The 21704-nt window shown below is 37.6% G+C and overlaps 1 protein-coding gene across 2 annotated transcripts in view; it reads right to left on the bottom strand.

Moving 5' to 3' along the window:
* Nucleotides 1–21704, bottom strand: part of PDE4B (phosphodiesterase 4B) — a 449163-nt gene that overhangs the window by 362352 nt on the left and 65107 nt on the right. The window contains exon 1 of one of the 2 annotated variants that reach the window (XM_045064681.1): nucleotides 7162–7538. The exons of the other annotated variant lie outside the window; for it this stretch is intronic. Within the exon in view, the coding sequence (XP_044920616.1) occupies nucleotides 7162–7397 (236 nt within the window). The 5' untranslated portion in view covers nucleotides 7398–7538. Of the gene's footprint in view, nucleotides 1–7161; nucleotides 7539–21704 lie in introns of those variants that run through there. 2 annotated transcript variants of the gene reach the window in all.

Below are 21704 nucleotides of genomic sequence, written 5' to 3'. Positions count from 1 at the left end.
TTTTTACAAATATTTATGAAGCGCCAGCCTTGCTTGTAGGTGGGTAGGATGTGGTAAAGAAGACAAAATCCCTGCCCTCATCTAATTTAGAAAGGTTGACAGATAACAGAGGAAGAAAAATATATATATATAACAAATGAGCATGTCTTTTCAGGTAAGTATTTTCAGGTGGTGGTAAGTGCCAATAAGAAAAATAAAGCAGAGTAAGGGACTGGGAGGTAAAAGAGTGCCTTTTTTCTTTTTTTCTTTTTTTCAGATGAAGGGTCAGAGAAGCTTTCTGTAGCAAGTGACTTTTTTTTTTTTTTTTAAGATTTTATTTATTTATCTGGCACACAGAGATCACAAGTAGGCGGAGAGGCAGGCAGAGAGAGAGGAGGAAGCAGACTCCCCGGCAAGCAGAGAGCCCGATGCGGGGCTCGATCCTAGGACCCTGGGATCATGACCTGAGCCGAAGGCAGAGGCTTTAACCCACTGAGCCACTCAGGCGCCCCAGCAAGTGACATTTTAAGGGAAGCCTGAATAGAAGTTAGAGAGTGGGCCATGTCCCCATCTAAGGGACTAGCCTTCCAGGCAGAAGGAACACCAAGTGCAAAGGCCCAGGAGCGGAAACATGTGAGGTTTGTTGAAGAACAGAAAGGAGGCTACTCTAGCAGGAAAGTAGCAGATGCGGACACAGGTGGCCTGAAGCTGGATAATGCTGGGCCTGGTAAACCCTGGTAAGCATTTGGGATTCTTTCCTGAGAGTCCTTTAAATGACTCAAGCATAATATTGCTGGTGTCTTTACAGTGATGTTAGAGAAGAGGGCATCTATAAACATTCAAGGAGAAGAACTGGGAGACCATAGAAGAGGGAAGAATGAGAAAGGAAAGCAAATGGGATTTCACGAGGGGGGATAAACTCTAGCAGCTGGTCAGTGGGCATGCTTCCCAGACCACCTTCCAGCATGTATCTTGGGAGTTGTCATCGTTACTCTAGGAAGCCCCTTTTACAGTAAGTATTTTAAAAATTCAATATATTGAAGACTTGTGGACACTAAAAGACAAGGAAAACACCATTTATACACTTGCATTACTGAGAAAATGCTTGCTCTGATTAAAGCAACAGACCGGGCTAGGAGGCATAGATTTCAACTGGCATTCAGTTCAGTCCATAAATGAAGATAATTTCTGTAAACACATATACAACTCTCCAGGGCAGATGCGAAACACAACACGAGCACCTCCAGCAAATTAGGACCGAGCAATAGGGTTTTCCCAGACGCACCATCCTCCCAAGCACCTCTGCTGATTGTCTGATGCATTTGGGGACCCTGTGCATCAGCTAGCACCCTGCATGGCATCATGCAATGCAGGGGATGATAAATTTAAGGGGATACCAAATTTACATAGTTGCCTCCCGTTTTCCATAAACAGTAATTTGTTAAGTCACAAAGAATGTCATCGGCACAGTTTTCAATGTTATGGGATAGACACACTACTTAGAAGCCATTACCCTCAAATATACATTCTTTTTCCCCTTGCCTTCTAATCTCCTCACCCACCAATCCATTCTCCACAAAGCCTGCCAAGTCTCTTACCAAAGTCAAAGCTACTTATGGCAATCCCCTTCTCACGACCTTGCGGTGGTTTCCCACTGATGATGGAATAAAGCCCCACGTCCTGTTCCTAACAGTGAAATCTCTAAAGTATCGCTCCAGTCTACAGGCAATTCCTATCTTGGCCACCTTGCACCTCATGCTGGTGACTCCAGCGAACTTTGCTCACTCTCCCCCATGCTCTGAGCCAAATCCCAGCTCAGCCCCTTATTTGCTGTGTAACCCTGGGTCCTCCCTGTGCATCACTTCTTTTCCTATAAAATGGAAGTACTCACACTATATACTCATAACTCATGGGCTTTTCATGGGCCTAAGTAAATATACTTAGAATAATGTCACATACACGGCAAGTACTAAATAAACATGAGCTCTTATTATTGTTATGAATTAATGGAATTTCATTGTTATTATTTCTCTGACCAAAAAAAATGGCCTTCCTGCCCACTCTTCTCCCAGAAAACTCCTACTTATTTTTCAAGACCCCACAAAAACATCACCTCTTCTCTAAATCTTTCCTAACACATTGACTCACTTTCTAGTGGTCTTTAATTCTTCTGTACTCTCATGATACACTGGGGCATCACTCTTCAAAAGCATTATTTGCACAACATTGATTAATTATTAACACATAAGTTTGCTTGCCAGGCAGTATATGAGTCCTTTGAAGTTCTTTGAAGGCAAGTCTATGTCTTCCTCATTTTGTATCTCCTAAACCCAGAGTAGGGCCTGGAGCACAGTAGTCTTCCAACAAATGCTTTGTTCAATCAACTATTCAATCAGTAAATATGTAAGGACACACATATTTCTCAAAAATTTTCCAATGTTGCTTGGAAATATTGCGAGGAAACTGAAGAATACAAGGCACAGATTTATCAGGTTTAGCTAAGAAACTCGGCCCAAACTGCATATGTTTCTTGTCCTAAATTGTGCCTAAAACTTGGCAAAAGCCTGGCATTATTTACTGGTTTGTTTTTACTCTTCCTCTAGCCATTCTAGTATTGACTTGTCAGGCAGGAGCTCCTTAGAGTATGAATGACGTCCTTTAATACAATTGCAATCAATCATTAGACACAAGAGTACACATTTCATGAACCTTTGTTAAGATGAGGGAAGAGTCCCAAGATATAGGTAGAATTCAATGGGGGGAAAGGGAGAAAAATACAAGTCTTTCTAATACTAACTCCAAGCCAAGGAATATTGCTCCTTGGACAGGGACATTCCCATGGGCAAGCACGGATAGATGGACAGAATGCATTTACTCTTCAGGAGGGGAGTGCTAGGGGAGGTGGGTAGTGAGCCAAGAAAGTAGGGAAGGCCATCATCAATAACTTTCTTCACAGCATCCCTGTTGATGGTGGAGGAGAACCACTGACTGTAGTGAGAACATCAGCAAAGGAAAGAAGGTTGAAGAAGCTGGACACTGTGGCAAGTGCCAGTCAGGAGAAAGCAGGCCACAGGAGTCAGGCAGAATAAGATTATGCCTCAGAAACTGTCACCCTTTGAGGTTAGGGAAAAATAATTTGCTGACCTAAGGACTTAATTTTCTAACTCCCTAACATTTCACTGACACTTTGCAATGTAAGATGTGTTTTTTATCGATATATATTTTTAAAGATTTTATTTATTTATTTGACAGAAAGAGATCACAAGTAGGCAGAGAGGCAGGCAGAGAGAGAGGAAGGGAAGCAGGCTCCCTGCTGAGCAGAGAGATGGATGCATGCGGGGCTCCATCCCAGGACCCTGAGATCATGACCTGAGCCGAAGTCAGAGGCTTTAGCCCACTGAGCCACCCAGGCGCCCCTCGATATATTTTTTTTTTTTTTATCATCTAACAATGAGTGTGGCATCTACTACTGACCAAAAAAAGGTTCAAAAAAACTGCAAGGAGAATTTGGAAATTTGGGATGGTGATTCAGAGTCAAATTAATGGGTCACAAAGTAGATGTGCATGGAAGAAGCTAAAGCAATTGAGAATATTTTAAAAATATCTACAACATCTAATCTTGCAAAGAACATGAATTTAGAGTACTCTTATACTCCAAATGAATCTTAAATGAGATAATACACAAGAGTATTCTAGCAACTAATTTAAAATACAGTAAGTGTTGGAAAGCATATAGGTAGAATCAGAATTTCTTCTTGCTCATAGCAATGCTCAATTCTGTATGTTGAGGATATAAAAAAAATAGTTCCTATGGGACCAGTTAACCCTGATCTTTGGATTCATGCAAGTCTTTTTTTTTCTTAAAGATTTTATTTATTTATTTGACATGGAGAGAGAAAGAGAGCACAAACAGGGGGAGCAGCAGGCAGAGGGAGAAGGAGAAGCAGCCTCCCCGCTGAGCAGACAGGGCTCGATCCCAGGACACTGGTATCATGACTTGAGCCAAAGGTAGGCACTTAACCAACTGAGCCACCCAGGCACCCCTTATGCAGGTTCTTATAAGCTTTTCCTTAGTATTTTACTGAGGAGCAAAAATCAGATTTTAAATATTGTTATATACAGACTGATGACCAACCAGAAGCATTTTCTAATACCTGGACTATGAAGTAGTGAGACTGTGTACCAAAAGAGATTATAAAACTATTTTCTCCAGAGTCATAATAAATAGGGCAGATTTTCATATGTCAAAGATGGAGTAATTGTGGTCTGCCCAAGGGTAAAAGGAAGCAATGAGATAATCACCCAAATTCCTTCCAGATTCAGGATTGTTTAAATAGTCTGATTAGTGACAACCCACTGGATATCTACTTCTGTTTTCAGATATTTTAAAAATAATCCCAGAGTCAATATTTCACAAGTCCTTCTTCAATCTTCTTCCATTAACCCACACTTCATAACTTGGGTTTTCAAAACCAGAACGACACGTTCTTCTGACCAAAATATGAAATCTACAAATAACTAAAGATAAAAAAAAAATTGTTCAGTGGGTTTGGCCATAAACTGCATCTTCTGCTTGCTTAGTTTCATCATGAAAATTACTTTAATTTCAATGCTGGAATCAAAACAATCCAGTCTTCTTAAAAGAAGCCTACTGTCTACTGTAAAGTAATAACATGTTTTTAGAGACTTCTAAGTGCATATCTTGGAATTTCTAACTTAAATGCATGGTTTGGAAAATACCAATCATTGATCGTGAAAGGATGGTTACATTTCATCATGACAAAGAAGCAAAAATAACGTACTTACACTTCTATTTACTCATGTAACTATTACATATGATGCTAAAAAAAAAACAATGTTTTAGATAAGAAAAAAGTCATTCAAATACGTAAGATATGTGTATATTTTCTAAAAAGAAATTTTCATGAAGTGTTTCACAAAAATAAATTTGAAAAATACTAAACATATAGCGAAATAAAACAACAGAAATAAATGTGACTATGAACTTAATCAGGACTTGGAAACAAACTGATACAGCTTTACTAAGCATGATGAGAAGGGGAGTATATGAGTTGAGAGGGGGGGAAAAAAGTGAAAATGAATCATGGCCATAACTAATTTTATTAGTTTGATGACTAATGGATTCTTTAAACCTATATTATGGTACATTATAACCAAGTCATGTGTTTTAAAAGGGGGGGTAGTTTCTGACAATTTGCAGTAATTTTTGTTTTAACTCGGCTAGAGGATCATTCCAATAGCATAAATTAACTTAGATGTCATTTAATTGTTCTTTTTGTAACTTGCTGCAAGAAAATTTATATAATACATGAGTGAAACTGGCTCTTTCATCACGTTAAAATTTGGGTTCTTTTGAAAAGAAAAAAATCCAGTATTTATAGCTCATGTTCTTAGCACATCAAAAATCTATTCTCAGTAAAAGAAAGGTTACATTATTATATTCAGAAACTCTATAATAAGGAAAATATTACCAAAATTTTAGGAAGATTTACCATTATCTGAAAATTAGCTTATTAAAATTAAATGTCCTTCTGGTCAAAATAATGGTTGATATTAATACAAGCAATAAAACATGTAAGTCTGTTAGTTAATTGTACATTTTCCATCTTTGTTCTTTTTATGAGAATGAATTATACCCACATCCCTTCTCCTATTCAGTTATACTACTTAGCAAACTATATGAAAATACTCACATTAGGGGTGGAGTAAACCACAAGAGAAAGGAGTTCTTCAGTACATACTTATATATAAATCTCTATATACCTATACTGCCATTGGTAGGCTTTAAAAAATTAATCATGTGCATTCTATGTATGAGACTAGAATTAAGATTTAATTCATTAAAAAGATGACCAAAAAAATTCTCCAATGAAGCAACTGTATGAGCAGTAGTCCATTTTCAGAAAACAAAAATAACTGTATCATTTTTAGCTAGGTAAAGTATGCTTTAAGCTAAACACGTGGTACCCATCAAAGGCAAGCTATATATTACTAGGAGTAAGTTGAATTTGCCAAAGCACTGTGCAATGTATGAGACAAACATTTCGGAGGAGTGGAAAGCAGAATGCAAGTAAATATTAATCTGCAAACCCAGACATCCTCGGTTTATAATGCTGGCTGGCCACCTAACATGCAGTGATAAAAATCACTGTTAGAATTGTCTGTCAGAAAAAAAAAAAATTATCTGTCAGAAGTACCTACCTGCTCCCTTTATTGCAATGGTCCTTATTAAATAAAAACTATACAGATACCCAGTTTTGAAGGGTATCTTTATCTGAAAGAAAATATATCCTTCAGAGAAATCTGAAATGCCCTAGCACTGATGATGAAAGTTTATTTACTTTCTAGTGGGCTTTTTCTTACACTTCATTATCATACTGATTTAAGGAAGCTCCCCCCTTGTATGTAACATACATGTTAAAGGTGGCAGATTCAGTGCAATTTTTATAGAAAGTTCTTGAATGTATTTACTTGCTATTCCTAAGTAAATGGGGGAATTTATTTATTATTGCCAATCAATCTGAAGTTCTTTTTTTTTTTTTTTTTCACAAGAGGCTCTTAAAGAAAATAGCAATTTGAAACCAAATCAGACTAAATAACCATGCCATTTCAGAAGTGGGAACTTTGTTCTCCCTTTCCCTAAGTAAAGTCAATAGATCAAAAACCCACTAGTCTCTACACTACAAACATGGCAATGCAACAATGAAGTTTGACTTTAAACATAATCTTAATAAATAAACTAGAACTAAGCTTAAAATACTAATTCTCATACCAAAAATACACTACTGAAAAATGTCAACAACAGCCACCAAACAAAGCCCCCCAAAAAAGTCAGCTCTCACCTCAACAAAGATTAAACAAAAACCTGAATGTTTATAACTCCTTCGGTATTTAATTTACCTGGAATCAGCTAGGTATTTTTTATAAGCAGTAATCTTAAAGACTCCCCACAGTTAAAGGCTTATTTTATCTGGAAACAGCTTGGCAGCACAATGATAACTGAATACACAGTACACTGTGTCTTCTCCAGCGGACTCATTCTCCATTCATTTCACACTCGTGGTATGCATTAGGAACGAAATTCAAATGTTCTGTTTTCTACATTTCTAAACCACAGCCACTAATGAAAAGCACTGCAGACACCTCCAAGTCCCATCTTACCATGTATGAGCCACAGTGAAGCGCCGACGTTGCCGGATGCTTTTATTCACCAGCAACTTTCTGAAAAAGCATGGTGAGTTCCTCGGTGAACTGCGTGGAGAAATTTTAGGAGATGTAGGTCTGTTTCCCGGTAGTCTCGGAAGCTCGAGTTCTAAGTGCATTTGCTCCTTGAAAGTCTTGATGTAAACCTCAGATTCAGAAGCAGTAAGTTCTTTTGAAGACTCTTTGGCTGTCATGTCTTATACAGAGCGCTGGCTTTCACCACCCAAAACAAAAACCTCAAACATAGCAGAGACACAGCTGCAGGTTAGGAGGCTGATGAGTCTGCAAACTGTTTTCCAGTTTAATTTCAGAAGCCGCGGCTCCCGTGCGTGAGCTGCTTAGAGCAAGAGCAGCATACTAGAAGAATGGCAAGTCAGGCTGTCACAAGGAGCTTTATCAGCCTGGCTTTGCCTCTGAAAATGCGCCAAAGTGCTTCCTATGTCAGTAGCCTCCTTGTGGATGAGGTTCGTCTGCAAGCTACACACTGACACTCACTGAATTCATTCAGCTGAATATACCAACTCATGAAATATTCATAAGGGCTTCTGATAAATCCTTTGCATGTATTTTTTTTAAAATCTTATCAAGCAAGCTGCATTCACTAATGGATAGTCACCAAAACCTAGGCACCTAGTCACCTGTTTTGTTCACACAAAAAGCAGAACTAGAGCCCTTCCAGCATGTGTGATGTTTAAAGTCTTCATTCAGAATTATCTTGCCCTGTAATGCACACAACAGTGACTCCACCTACCAAATGCTTATTGGCCTAGGATTATTTAAATAATTGCACTCTGGTTTCCCCTCAACAACACTCTTCATTGCTCAGATTTTCACAAAATTTGTAAAGCTACTGTGCTCTTCACAGTGAAAACATTAAATCAGGGACTATCAAAAAGCCTAGCTAAAACAACCCCCCATATTCCATTTTCTGAATGAAAAAGCTGATTTGCTGAAGTTTTTCTTTTCCCTCCCCTCTCCAGAAGATCCAAAACAGCATCAACATTTACAAAAAAAAATAAAAAAAAGTCAGCTAACAGGAAAACACTGGATTTGGTTCATTTCCCTGAGGAATTTAAAAGCTAATCTTTATTCCAATAAACATTACCCTCATTCTTCTGTTTAAGCTCATTGTTAAAGGGTTGCCCACAGCAGCCACTCTGTTAGTTAGATGCAAAGTCACTTCTGAAACCCAAAGCTCCGCAGAACAGAAATGGAGGTAACAACCAGGAAAAACGCTGCCCAGGAAAAACACTGCCCGGGAAAGTGCAGAGTCCAAAGGCAAGCGCTGTGCGCACACATGTGTGTAAGTGTGCACATGCGCGCACGGACAAAGGCACATGCCTGCTCACGTACTCGGGTAGGTGTGCAAGACAGTTTACATCTGTGAGTTTGTGTGTGTACTTTGTTCACAAGGGCTTGCAAATGAGACGTATAGGCAGGGGAATCAAAAAAATGTCTCAAGTTCCAAAGCAAATCATTATAACCTGAAATTTCATTTAGAAATAGACTGGAGTCCAGCTCCTATACTACAAAAGGCACGTGGAAGGGAAAGGAATATGGTGCTGCTCAAAGTGTACGGATGTAGAAAGCCTGCTCCAGCAATGATTGCCACCAGGGCCAGCCTGATCTCACAAAAATTTGACAAAGCACAATTCCGGCTAGTCCGCGAGAGGCAGTTAAGAAATGATTCACAGGAAAACTTCAGGGAATAGGAAGACATTAATTCTCCTCTAAGGTGTGAGGACTTCCACCTTTATAAAAGTCATTCCCATATGTCATGTACTCTGGCTGAATATCTGAAGGACCAAATAAGAGCAGACGATGACCTGGAAAAAGAGAAACCCCACACCAGCCTTTGGGGGAATTTGGTCAATGCTAACAGAAGGGATATAAACTCCTAGCGTACAGGTACTATCTTGGAAAGATACCAATACTGCAATCATACACTCGGAATATTTCGTGACAGAAGTCAAGTCAGGAAATTTCACAGTTGTAACAAATCCCAGTAATCACCTTATACAGCTCCTCATTTCAAAGACAGATAGTCCTAGAGAACTTGAGTAATGTGTCCCATGTCATATTTGTAGTTGATGTTAGAGCTAGAGTTAAAGATAAAGAAGATAAAGTCCACAGGCTTTCTAATTCCCAAGAGAGCACTCTTTCATTATATGAAACTGAGAAGCCAAAAAAGTCAGTTTGTCCAGCTAGGCCCTGGCACATCTTCCGTATATATTTAAATATATTTTAACTGCCCTACTTGAGAATGGATTGTTAGTAATATCATGGCAGGACATATTGCTGGTACCTATTATTTACTGCATGACAAAAACAAAGCTAGGACTTTCCTCTGACAATCATGTGATTTAAAACTGAGACATGAGAATATATGATCCTACCAATATTCAGTGACTCATTTACTTAAAAAAAAAAAAAAAGACAATTTGAAGTTACCAAGGTCTTTCTCAGATTCACTTTTTAAGGCTGCCAAAATATAGGAAGCATTTCAGGGATTGTTTTTCTCCCAAATGATGGCAAATTTCATAACCTAGATTTAGCCGTACGTAAACCAGGGTTCAGATAAGGAAATACTGCCAGAGCATTCACTTACCTGAAGCAGCATAATGATGTAATTATAATTACTTCTGATTCTTTTGGGCAATTTATGTGACATTATGTGACATTTCACATTACTCTTTTCATTTGCCCACTATGACAAGCCAATGTCCCAGTTAAAGAAATTTTGAGAGACATCTTAAGAAATAAAATTCTCAAAAATAAAATCTTGTTAACTCTACCTAGTTTTGATAATATTAAGGAATACCAAAGACAGTTAATTGAGATGCAAAACTTAAAAGATAATCAGACTATTTTAAAGCCTGAATTAGTTACCTCTGAAGAAAGGAAATGCATGTCCACAGGTAAATGCATTAAAGTTTGTTTCCAGAGCCAAAATGCCAAATAGAAACTCAATACCCTGTTAAACACTGAAGTCAAAAAGGAATCCAGAAAGTAGGAAACAAGAGATGGTATCTAAGAAAAAGTACACAAAAGCAAAGTAAAGGCAGATAATACCCTGTTATATTTCAGCAAAGAATACACTGTTCGGAGAGAGAAAGCCAGGAGAACTGAAGAAAAAGCCCAGAAGAAAGCAAACAGAGTTTACGTGCCCTTCTGAGAGCGTAGGAAGGAGCCAAAGTAAAAACCTTCCTATCTATACGCCATGCTTAGTCCTTGGCACCTCAAAAGGAGAGATGAGTAATTCTGAGTCAATTTATTAGTGCGCAGATAGTTGCCCTTGGGAATTACTTGAGAATTCCAATTATAGCTGTGTCTCAATTTTAAATAATGAAATTCCTGGTATCCACATCCTGTGAAAGCAATAAGGATCAAGAATTTTTCATAACAAAATATCATTAAAGGATGTGAATAGAGTTATATGGTTAAAAACAATCAATAATGTATTATTTATTAATATGAGAGACAACTTAAAAACATTCTGACTTTTCATTAAACTGAAATGGAAAGTAAATTAATTACAACCAAACAAAATGATAAACTTAGAGTGCAAGTATTAGAACATTGTTTAAATGCATTTTAAGGCTTATGGTTTTGTAATCAAATTATTTTAAATGAAATCAATTACACTCTTTCCATATTCATTATCTTTCAGACTTTATAAGTTTACCTGGAATAAATTTTCTCTGAACTGAGTGACCAATTTTTAACTAACTGCCATTATAAAACTGAAGTATTTTAAAGGCATAAAACCACAGATTCTATGCAATATTATGCATAACAGTGTTGAACATGAAATAGCATGGCTCACATTTACTAAAAATACAAATCTGGATATTTGAGAAGACAGAATTTACTCAGAATCTTCTTTCTGAAGAGGAATAGATTTAAGACTATCAATATTAACCGAGTTAAACCATTGTGGATTATATCTTTATGTCACTGACCCGTGCTCTTTTTCTAAAACAACATACCATCTGAGCACAGCCATTAGGCTCTACTCAATTAAATACAGACAAGCTCTTCTTTCAGTCAGACAAGGTAAGAAGTGAATATACAGAACACCAGGAAACACTGGTAGCTTCTTTTAACAGAATGCCCCACTCACCACAGATGGCAACTTCTCCCAATTTCTCTATTTCAGAAATTTCTTTATTTGAAGAAATAGAGCTGGAGTTATTCTAACATGACTTTGGAAGAGACAACATTCAGCTGAATGGAAATAGTTGTCTAGACATCTTGGAGCAGAACCTTAACTGACCACTCTTTTTAGAATTAAGGATTACAAAAGAGGAGCTTTTATTGATTACATATCCACTGGGTGCTCAACTTTGTTGTAAGCATTTCAACAAGTTATTTCCGTTTATACTCATTATAAACTATCTGACAAGTGGTATTGAAATCTTTGTTGGACTTCCCGATAGTATCAACCTCTGAGGGTTCTTGAGAGCTGGGCTGAGTCTTGTTTATTTCTAGAATATGGAACCGAGTCTGGCACAGAGTCGATACTCAATAAATATTTGTAGAATGAATGCCCATTATTTGGTCATTTTCAGATGAGATCATCAAGATACAAAATTGTATCTTTTTAAGGAGTTGACCCTACACTACAGTTTTTATAACAAAGGACAAAAGAGGGAATGCATGCTCCCAGGGTGGTCTGGTCATGTCACCAAAAGTATATTTTCTCAAGTACTATATGTCCTTGACTCTGAAGTCATCTAGCATGTTATCTTTATAAAATAATATGAATGCTTCACTTTCATCCATATGACACTACTTAATTACTCACTATTACAAAATTCGTGCTCCAGAAGGATCAGTTTTAACTCGTACCATCTCCAAAGTCCGCTGAATCCCAGGGAGGGAAGCTATATTGCTTGAGAGCAAGAACTTTGTTTTGTTCACCAGTATAATCCCAATACCCAGGACAGTATTGACCACACAGTAGATATTCAAATAAATATTTTTTGGATGAATAAATGAATGATCTCCTCAGTACAGAATATGATTGGTGGGGGGTAGGTTGGCCAAAATGGGATACATGACCTCTCTCAAAGGACAGCAAGAGTGATAGTGGCATTAACCCATAACCCTTCCACAATTCTGCACATTATTTTATGTAGTTTCACTGCCTAAACATGTTACTTCTCTACTTTCTTTGCCAAGAATACCGTCTTATCCATTAAGGCTAAACCCAAAGAACCGGATTCATCTGCAGAATGTTTCGGAGGATATCACACTACGTATTTTTGTTTGTCTCCCAGAGTAACCTATGAGCTCTCCAAAGACATAAACTATTTCACTCATGTCTTTATCTCCACAGTCTGACATTGCTCTGATTGATTAATATTTGTGGATTGAAAACAGGAATAGAAAATGAATACAGTGCCCAAATCATGCCACATATTGTTCTCACTGTCTTGATAGCCAGTCCAGCCAATATCCTAACTTCTTGTACTTGAGCTTACAAATGTTTCCAAAATAAGCTTCTTAAATCCTAGCGGTTTGGTTATGTTTCCCATTTTAACTAGCATATCCTCATTCTTAAAAATAAATAAACAAATAAAAATTACTATGATTACTATTATTATCATTCACATTCCTACTGCAGGGCTAAAGCGGAATGTCCATGTATCACAATCTCCCTTCATTAGGTGGTATACAGATAGGACAGACTGGTGAGGCGCTCTCCTCATGGTATTTTCTGGTTTTGGCAGAGTAATTAGGTGCTTCTCTCTCAAAGCATATCCTCTGAAGGCAGACTGCATAGGCAAAAATACTAAGGAAGCTCCTCTCTTTGTTTCCTAGGTCATTGTTAACATCAAAATATATTAGCAAAGATGAGTCAGATACCTAAATGCAAGGAGAGAAACTGTTCCCAGGGTAGGTGTTTTTAAATCTGCATTTCAAGAAGATATTCCAGTTCCCAAAGATAATACTAACCTGTCAGCAAATTTCTTAAAAGGGTGATTTCAAATGAATAGGATATTAGGAACATATATGTTAAAAACAAAGGCACATTGGGAAAACCTCTTTCTCTAAATGAGCTTGTATCTCTCTATTATTTCTACTCTGTCAGTGGTCTTCTGTGAAATATGTAAAGAAAAATGGTATGGTATTAAACTATAGTTCAAATTTTTAAATGTAAACAATTATCTGTATAAGACCAATTAACTATGATACTACAGAGATCATAAAAAGAATATAGCACACATGAAAACTAAGTCAAATTCACTCCGCTGCTCTTAAAAAAGAGACTAATACTCAGGGATCCATTTGTGTTTGAGTATGTATTTGCAAGTATTTTACAAAAACAATATTTTCCTAAATTAGTTTGAGTCTTCCTAAATTAAATGAGTCTACAAATGGTACAGAACACACATGAATATGGAAAATGTTTCCCAAAATGGTGGATTTGATCATGATTGGCTCACGGAATTTCAGCATTTGTGTATTTACAACACATTCTGTTAAAGTCTATTCGCATTAAAAGTTTTTTTAAATTCAGTAACATTAATGATGATGGCTTTTTGTTTTGTAATAAAGAAAGCAAAATTTTACCTATTAAGACTATGTATGAAATTCTACTATTAAGAAGTAACTTAAATTTGGGGTGTCTGAGTGGTTCAGCTTTTAAGCATCTGCCTTCAGCTCAGGTCATGATCCCAGGATCCCAGCATCCAGGGATCAAGCCCCACCTCAACCTCCCTGCTCAGTGGGGAGCCTGCTTGCTCCCTCTCCAACTCCCCGGTGCTTATATTCTCTCTCTTGCTATCTCTATCATAAATAAATAAAATCTTAAAAAAAAAAAGAAGTAACTTAAATTTAATTTCATATAAGTATTTTATACCAATTAAACACTGCAATATTAGCATATGTAAAATCCAAGAGTGGGGATATTTTATATGTAAGCATGCTAAACTTTGTAGCAAAGACATTTAAATAGAATGTATATTTTTATAAAGCTCCCTTGGTTATTTTTCATCTTTCTTGTTTTATTTTTAAATTTATCATACAATAAGATTGACCTTTTTTGGTTCACTGTTCCATGAAATTTAACACATCTGGATTCATATAACCTTTATTATAATCAGGATATCAAACAGTTCTGTTAACCCCCAAATTCTCTTGACCTATACCTTTATAGTTATACCTTCTTTACACTCCTGATTTCTGGGAATCCCTAATCTATTCTCCACCACTGTAATTTAATGTTTTCAGTAATGTCATAAATAGGGGATCACATGGTACTTAACCTTTCAAGACCAACTTCTTTCACTCAGTACAATGTCTAACATTTAGACAATGTTACATTTATTAATAGCTCATTCTTTTACCGCCACATAGTTTTCTGTTGTATAGATGAACCCAGGTTTTTTTTTTTTTTTTTTTTAATCCATTCACCACTGAAGGGACATTTGGGCTATTTCTAGTATGGGGCAATTTTGAATAGAGCTGTGATAAATACCATGTGCACATTTTTGTGTAAATATATGTTGTCATTCCTCTATGGCAAATGCCAAGTAGTGGGATTTCTGGGTCACAGGCTAAGTGTATATTCTTCTTTATAACAAAAAATCAAGTTGTTTTCCAGAACGGAGGCATCATTTTGCATTTCCATCAGCAACTCGAAGGTTCCCAGCAGCCCCGTGGACTTGCTAGCACTTTGTCTTTTCGGTATTTTAGCCATTCTAATAAATGCGTAGTATATACCTCATACTGATTGTAGTTTACAGTTCCCTAGTGGCTAATGTTGACCATGTTTCCATATGCTGATTTGCCATTAGGACAGCCTCTTTGTAAAGTGTCTGTTTAAGATTCTTGCCCATTTTCAATTTAGACTGTTTCTTTTCTAACCATGGAGACTTCTTCCCCAATCTTCCCACTAACATTTACTTTCCAGAATTCTCAAATAGCTAATCCATGCATTCTGTCAAGCACCTCAAGCTGTATTTAGGCATAGAAAGAGAATGGAGCATGATTATTCCCATCTTACCTTGAAACAAACCATTAATATGATAATATCAGCTACAAAACCTGGAAGTTTCAAATTGACTTTATAGTTTATAACACTTTTACATTAGCAACATTATTCCTGAAGACTTTAATGTTTACATTATTGACTTGGCCATTCCTTTACCCCCTGGGGGGCTTGCATTTGGACTATTAGAGTGACCTCTAACATTCACCCTTGCTATAATTAGTCCTCAGTGTGGCTTCTAAGGGCTGGGGCTCCATCACCAAAGAATACCAGAATGTCTGATGCATTTTGTGGCTAGTTAGAAAGAGGCCCCTCTAGAAATGGATTCTAGGTGACTCCCAATTTCTCTTACCCTGACCACTTTTCAAAGCAATAGTTTTCTTTTTCCACTGTGGCATCATGAATACTTCTGAAAGAAACCCAACCTTTTCACTCCTTCTCCTTACTTATTTCTATGTTTCTCCTAATTTACATATGCTTCAAAGATATTCTTACCAGGTGGGTACTATATGCCAAGAATAGGACATATATCTTTGGTAAGTCTACACTATTGCTTGAAATTTTCATATTTGATACTCCACATAAAATCACAATTCTAAAGAGCTTTCTTTTTATTTTAGTGAATCTTTATTCTCTACATACATAATAAGTCTTCATTGGCAATGATGGTATACCATCTGAGAAAGCTTCAGCATCAGTCTTATAACTGCTTCCTTATATGTATGTGATTTACAAAAAAACTCTATGGTCTTAGAGAGTAAAAACCATAATATGTTCCTTTTTTTTTGAGTGGCTAACATTTTTATTTCAAAAATCAGGATATTGTATATAACACTTTCTGAAAAATAAGATGTAATTAAATGAACTCTGTGGATTTTTTTTTATTAAAGCATATTCATTTGACACTAAATATTAAGTGAAGTCACAACTATAATACTCATCAATATTCAAATTCTTTATGTGTCAACCTGCAAAATTCTTGCACACATATAAAAAATGCTTTGTGCATAATAAATGAATGTTTAAAAACCCAGGAATATGAATTAATAGTATGTACATAATCACTGGTATTAAGTTAACTCATAGTTAAATGTTAATATGAGTCAGGCACTGAGCTAGCTCAAGGAAAACTACAGTGAGTAAACTAGACCATGTCCATCCTCATGGTACTTACAGTCTAATGGCACAATATCATAGTTCAATTCTAATCATAATTCTAAACTAATCTGCCTCATTATTCATCTGCTCTCCTTTTAAAGGAGGTCAAAACCAGGTTCTCTTCTATATCCCACAGTTCTTGGGTTCCTCTCTATTTCACAGTAGATTATCCTCATTCAGAATGTCCTACAAGATAAATAAGGAAGCATTCTTGATCAAGAGGGATTTTTCCCCCTAAGCATACCCTGCCAGTCCTTATTCCTTACTCCTAGCTCAGCAGATAATTTTTTTTTTAATACTGAAGGAATGTTCATGCCCACCCAGTACACACACCAACTGATGCAAACAAACAAACAAACAAATAGAACCTCTTGTTTCATCTCTCTCTGAATTCTAACTGGGGCATAGGTAATTTCCATCCAGTTTTTAAAGTAAATAGCAAGTAGTTTCTCTTCCTCTTAAACTAAAGTATGACTCCCAGTGGTTTTAGTTCTGTGACTTGGAATTACAATGCCTAAGTTACATGAACAACTTTCAAAGATCTATCCTCTAACACTTGACTTTATACGCTAAATAACTACAGCTCTTCCAACTATTCCTTATCAAACACAGATCAGATACTTTTTTAACACCTAGGCTGAACCTTTGACATATGTAATAGTAATGGGAGAGGGTGTTTTGGTTTGCTGGGTCTGCCATTACAAATACCACAGATCAAGTGGATTAAACAACAGATATATATTATCTCCAGTACTGGATGTCAGAAGTCCAAGAGCAAGCTGTCAGCAGGACTGCCTCCTTCTGAGGGCTGTCTTCCCTCATGCATGATGCTGTGTTCACATTTCCCCTTTTGTAAGAACACCAGTACTACAGGATTAGTGATTAGATTTTTAATGACCTCATTTTACCTTGATTACATCTATAAAGATCCTGTCTCCAAATAAGGTCACACTGTAAGGTAATGGAGGTTAGAACTTCAACATATTAATATGGGAGGGACATAAGTCAACTCGTAACTTTCTACCTTCTGACTCCTCAAAATTCATGTCCTTTTCACATGCAAAATATATTGATCCCATTAAATGTTGCCAAAATTCTTATCATTCTAGCATCAACTCTGAGTCCAAAAGCTCATTTAAATCATCCAAATCAATTATGGGTAAAATCTTGGGCAAGATTCATTGTGGGACAAAATTTCCTCTTCATCGTGGGGTGCCTGGGTGGCTCAGTGGGTTAAAGCCTCTGCCTTCAGCTCAGGTCAAGATCCCAGGTTCCTGGAATCGAGCCCCGCATAGGGCTCTCTGCTCCGTGGGGAGCCTGCTTTCTTCTCTCTCTCTCTCTCTCTGCCTGCCTCTCTGCCTACTTGTGGTATCTGTCTGTCAAATAAATAAATAAAATCTTTAAAAAAAAAAATTTCCTCTTCATCTGTGAACCTATGATACCAGACAGAAACAAGAGGTAGGACAGGCACAGGATAGGTATTTCCATTCCAAAAGGGATACACTTAAAAGAGGAAAGGGCCATGGGTCCCAAGCAAGTCTGAAACCTATTAGAACAATTTCCATTAGAATCTGAAACTTGAAAATAATCTTTTTTTGCTCAGTGCTTGGTCCTCTGGGCCCTCAGCCCTGAGCAGTGGGGGCCCTGCCATCCAGAACCAAGGAAATGGATCGTCCTCTAAATCTAAGGAAGAGGCTCCTTTCTGGAATCAAGGAGGAAATGGCCCCACCTTCCTGGGCTTGTGCCTTCTGGGCTTGTAGTGTCAGTAGCAGCCACTGGCCTCTGAATCACCTTCAAGGTTGTTCTTCACTTTTCTTGTAGGATTACACATGCTTGAAAGTTTGGATAGATCTACCAGCCTGTTTCCTACCTGTGCAATCTCAGAAGTCTAACAGCCTTCCTTCCTTTCATTCTGGCTGTCTCCCTTCGATCCAAACTGACAGTGTTTCTGTTGATACACATTTTTTCAAAAACCTGGGTGTCTCCCATGCAATTCACAGGGGTCCAAGCTATCAGACAAGAGAGTCCATTACAGATCTTTTCTGGGTAACCACAGCTCTATTCCTGACTTCTGCCGAGATGACTGGATCCATGGGTTGCATGACTGTCCAGCTATACCCTTGATGTTCCCTCTAGAACATATTCTCTCTCTCTCTCTCTCTCTTTTTTTTACAAGAGGAAAAAGCCAAGAATTTCCCAAGTCTTCAACCCCTGGTTTCTTTTTACCTAACAATTTCTTCTTCAATGTATCTCTCTCCTCTTCTATTTTACTTAAGCAGAAAGGAGAAACCAAGTCATGTCATCAACACTCTGCCTAGAAATCTTGGCTGACAATCCAAGTTTGTCACTTAAAATTTCTTCTTTCCACCCACAAAAAAACTAGAACATAATTCAGCCAAGTTCTTTGCCATTTTAAACAAGGATGACCTGTCCTCCAGCGTTCAACTGCATGTTCTTCACTCCCACCTAAGACCTCAGCAGAAGCACCTTAACATTCATATTTCTTCCAAGTCCCCTCAAGGCCATCTAGCTGCTACCCACAACTCTTTCCGTCCCTACTCATACCTCAATTCCAAAGCCACGTCCACATTTTTAAGCATCTGTTACAGTAGTACTCAACTTCCTGGTACCAAAATCCCCAAACCAGTATTAATGGGACAGGGCTGCTTAGCCCTAGGTGTTTAAACAACATAAATTTATTGCCTCACGGTTTTGGAAGCTAGAAGTACAAAATCAAGGTGTTGGCAGACTTGGTTCCTTCTGAGGGTTGTGAGGGGAGGATATTTTCTAGGCTTCTCTTCAGGGAGTGAAAAGCAGAAGGAGAAAGAGAGCAAGTTGGGGGACAAGATATAATAACTAGTATTTATTGAGAGCTTACTATGTACTAGGTGCTTTTGCATACATTATCATCATATACCTTGCAATAGCCCTTTGAAGTATGAACAAATGAACAAACCGAATTAGAGGAAAGTAAGCTGAATTACCCAATATCATCCAGTTAGTAAGGATTTGAATCTAAAGTCACTGAACTTCAAAACTTATACTCTCATCTGCTATACTGCATTGCAAAGGAAAAACAAGAAGAAAACATAAGGATACGCCCTAAATATAAAGAAAATTTCACTGTATAAAAACTTTTTAACTTTAATTGTTATATCCAGAAACTAGAATTGCTTCTTTATAAATGCCATAACAGAAAATAATTTGAAGATGCAATAAAAATTACTGGTTTCACCTCAGCAGCAACTAACTTCACTACTGAGTTATTTTCTAAATAATTTTGTCTGGGAGAGCCTGGGTGGCTCAGTGAGTTAACTGTCTGCCTTCTGCTCTAGTCATGATCCCAGAGTCCCTGGAGCCCAGCAGCAGGCTCCCTGCTCAGTGGGGAGTCTGCTTCTCCCTCTGCCCTTTACCCCACTCGTGCTCACTCTTTCTCTCTCTCTCTCACTCTCTCTCAAATAAATAAATAAAATCTTTACAACAGCAATAATAATAATTTTGTCTGAATGTGCTCTTATTAGTTGTAAGTCAACTTTGCGAGGGAGAACAATGGCCAATGGGTATTAGCACATTCATTCATTGCAACTCAACATTACAATTTATTTAACCTTCCTATGTTGTTAAAAACCATGAATTTTTCCTATAAATCTCCTTTTGTTTCTGATCTTAAATATTAAAGATAAGAAATATCCTCCTATGATTCTATTTCTAGCCTGTTTCAGCTTCTAAACAGAGACTCATGAAATATTTTTTGACTCCCAGGTTAAAAATTTCATTCTCTTGGTTATCATTACTAGGAACAGTATTTTCCTATGAAATCCATACGGACTGGGCACCTGGGTGGCTCAGTCATTAAGCATCTGCCTCCAGCTCAGGTCTGGATTCCAGGGTCCTGAGATCGAGCCCCACATCAGGCTCCCTGTTCGGTGGGAAGCCTGCTTCTCCCTCTTCCACTTCCCCCTGCTTGGGTTCCCTCTCTCGCTGGGTCTCTCCCTGTTAAAAAATTTAATAAAATCTTTAAAAAAAAAAAAAAAAAGAAAAGAAAAGAAATCCAAGTTCAAGTTCTGGGCTTGGATATTAAACTGTTTTATTTGTGCTACCTTAGCCATAACCAATATTTTTATTTTATTTTTGGCAATTTACAAATTGTAGAAGTGAGAGACCAACTTTTTTTTTTTTTTTTAAGATTTTATTTATTTATCTGACAGAGAGAAACCACAAGTACACTGAGAGGCAGGCAGAGAGAGAGAGAAGGAAGCAGGCTCCCTGCTGAGCAGAGAGCCCGATGCGGGACTCGATCCCAGGACCCTGAGATCATGACCTGAGCCGAAGGCAGCGGCTTAACCCACTGAGCCACCCAGGCGCCCAGAGACCAACTTTTTAATGACACCACTTTTGTGTCATCTCTACATTTTTATCTTCTTTGGAACGCGGGTCCACATTTAGCAGATACACTAAGGTGCCACCTCATACCAACCCCCAAAGGAAAATGTAGGGGCTCTTTAATTCCACTTCTCAATCTGTGTTAGCACCAGTTCTTGGTTCAGTTTTTCTGGATTTCCAGACACGTTTTGGGATTCAATCTGGGTTACAGTACCCAGTAAAATTCATGCCCACCACTTGCCATACCCAGAAGCCAAAGAAAATTTCATCTTCAGAAAAATATACATGCAAAGTAAAGCATATTGAGAACATAAATGAGACTCAAATAAAAAAGAAAAGGAACACCCTTCCCCCTACATAGCAGGTGACTTACACTCTAAAATCACAGCCTATGATTATGCCTGTAGATTCCATCAGATTATTTTTTACTGCTAAGGAAATGTGCCTCTTAAGGCAGAGATCCAAATTTCTGAATCGTGACAGCAACAGCTGAAGACTAAAGATAGACAGTCAAAATAGCATTTTCTGTACATTTTCAGTTGTTAAAAAAGCAGTTACAGTACATAATGTATGAAGTATATTGTTTTAATCCTGTGATGGCTCCACAGGGGAAAGACTTATGGCAGAAAGTATTATTTCCTGCTTTCATCGTACACACATCTTTAAAATGGTGATGGCTTCTTTTCTTAATAGAGTATCTCTCAATGTATTTTATATAGGTATGTATAAGCTTTATGAACAAAACGTTCCTGTTTTAAATAAATGTTGAATTTACATGTGGCCTATCACACGGCCAAGTACACTCACCTCGGGGGCTATTTGCTTTTTACCTCTGCCTGGAAAACTCCTTCTCTAGATCTTCCTATGGTTTCCTCAGACTCTGTACATGTATCTTCTCCTCAGAGAGGGTCTACCTACATATTCTATGTAACAGAGTGCCCCCAGCCTCCCTCTCACCTTA

The sequence above is a fragment of the Mustela putorius genome, unplaced genomic scaffold (assembly GCF_011764305.1).
Source record: "Mustela putorius furo isolate JIRA1106 unplaced genomic scaffold, ASM1176430v1.1 tig00003853_pilon_pilon_pilon, whole genome shotgun sequence".
NCBI lineage: Eukaryota > Metazoa > Chordata > Mammalia > Carnivora > Mustelidae > Mustela > Mustela putorius.
This window is presented reverse-complemented; position numbering and strand designations above follow the sequence as displayed.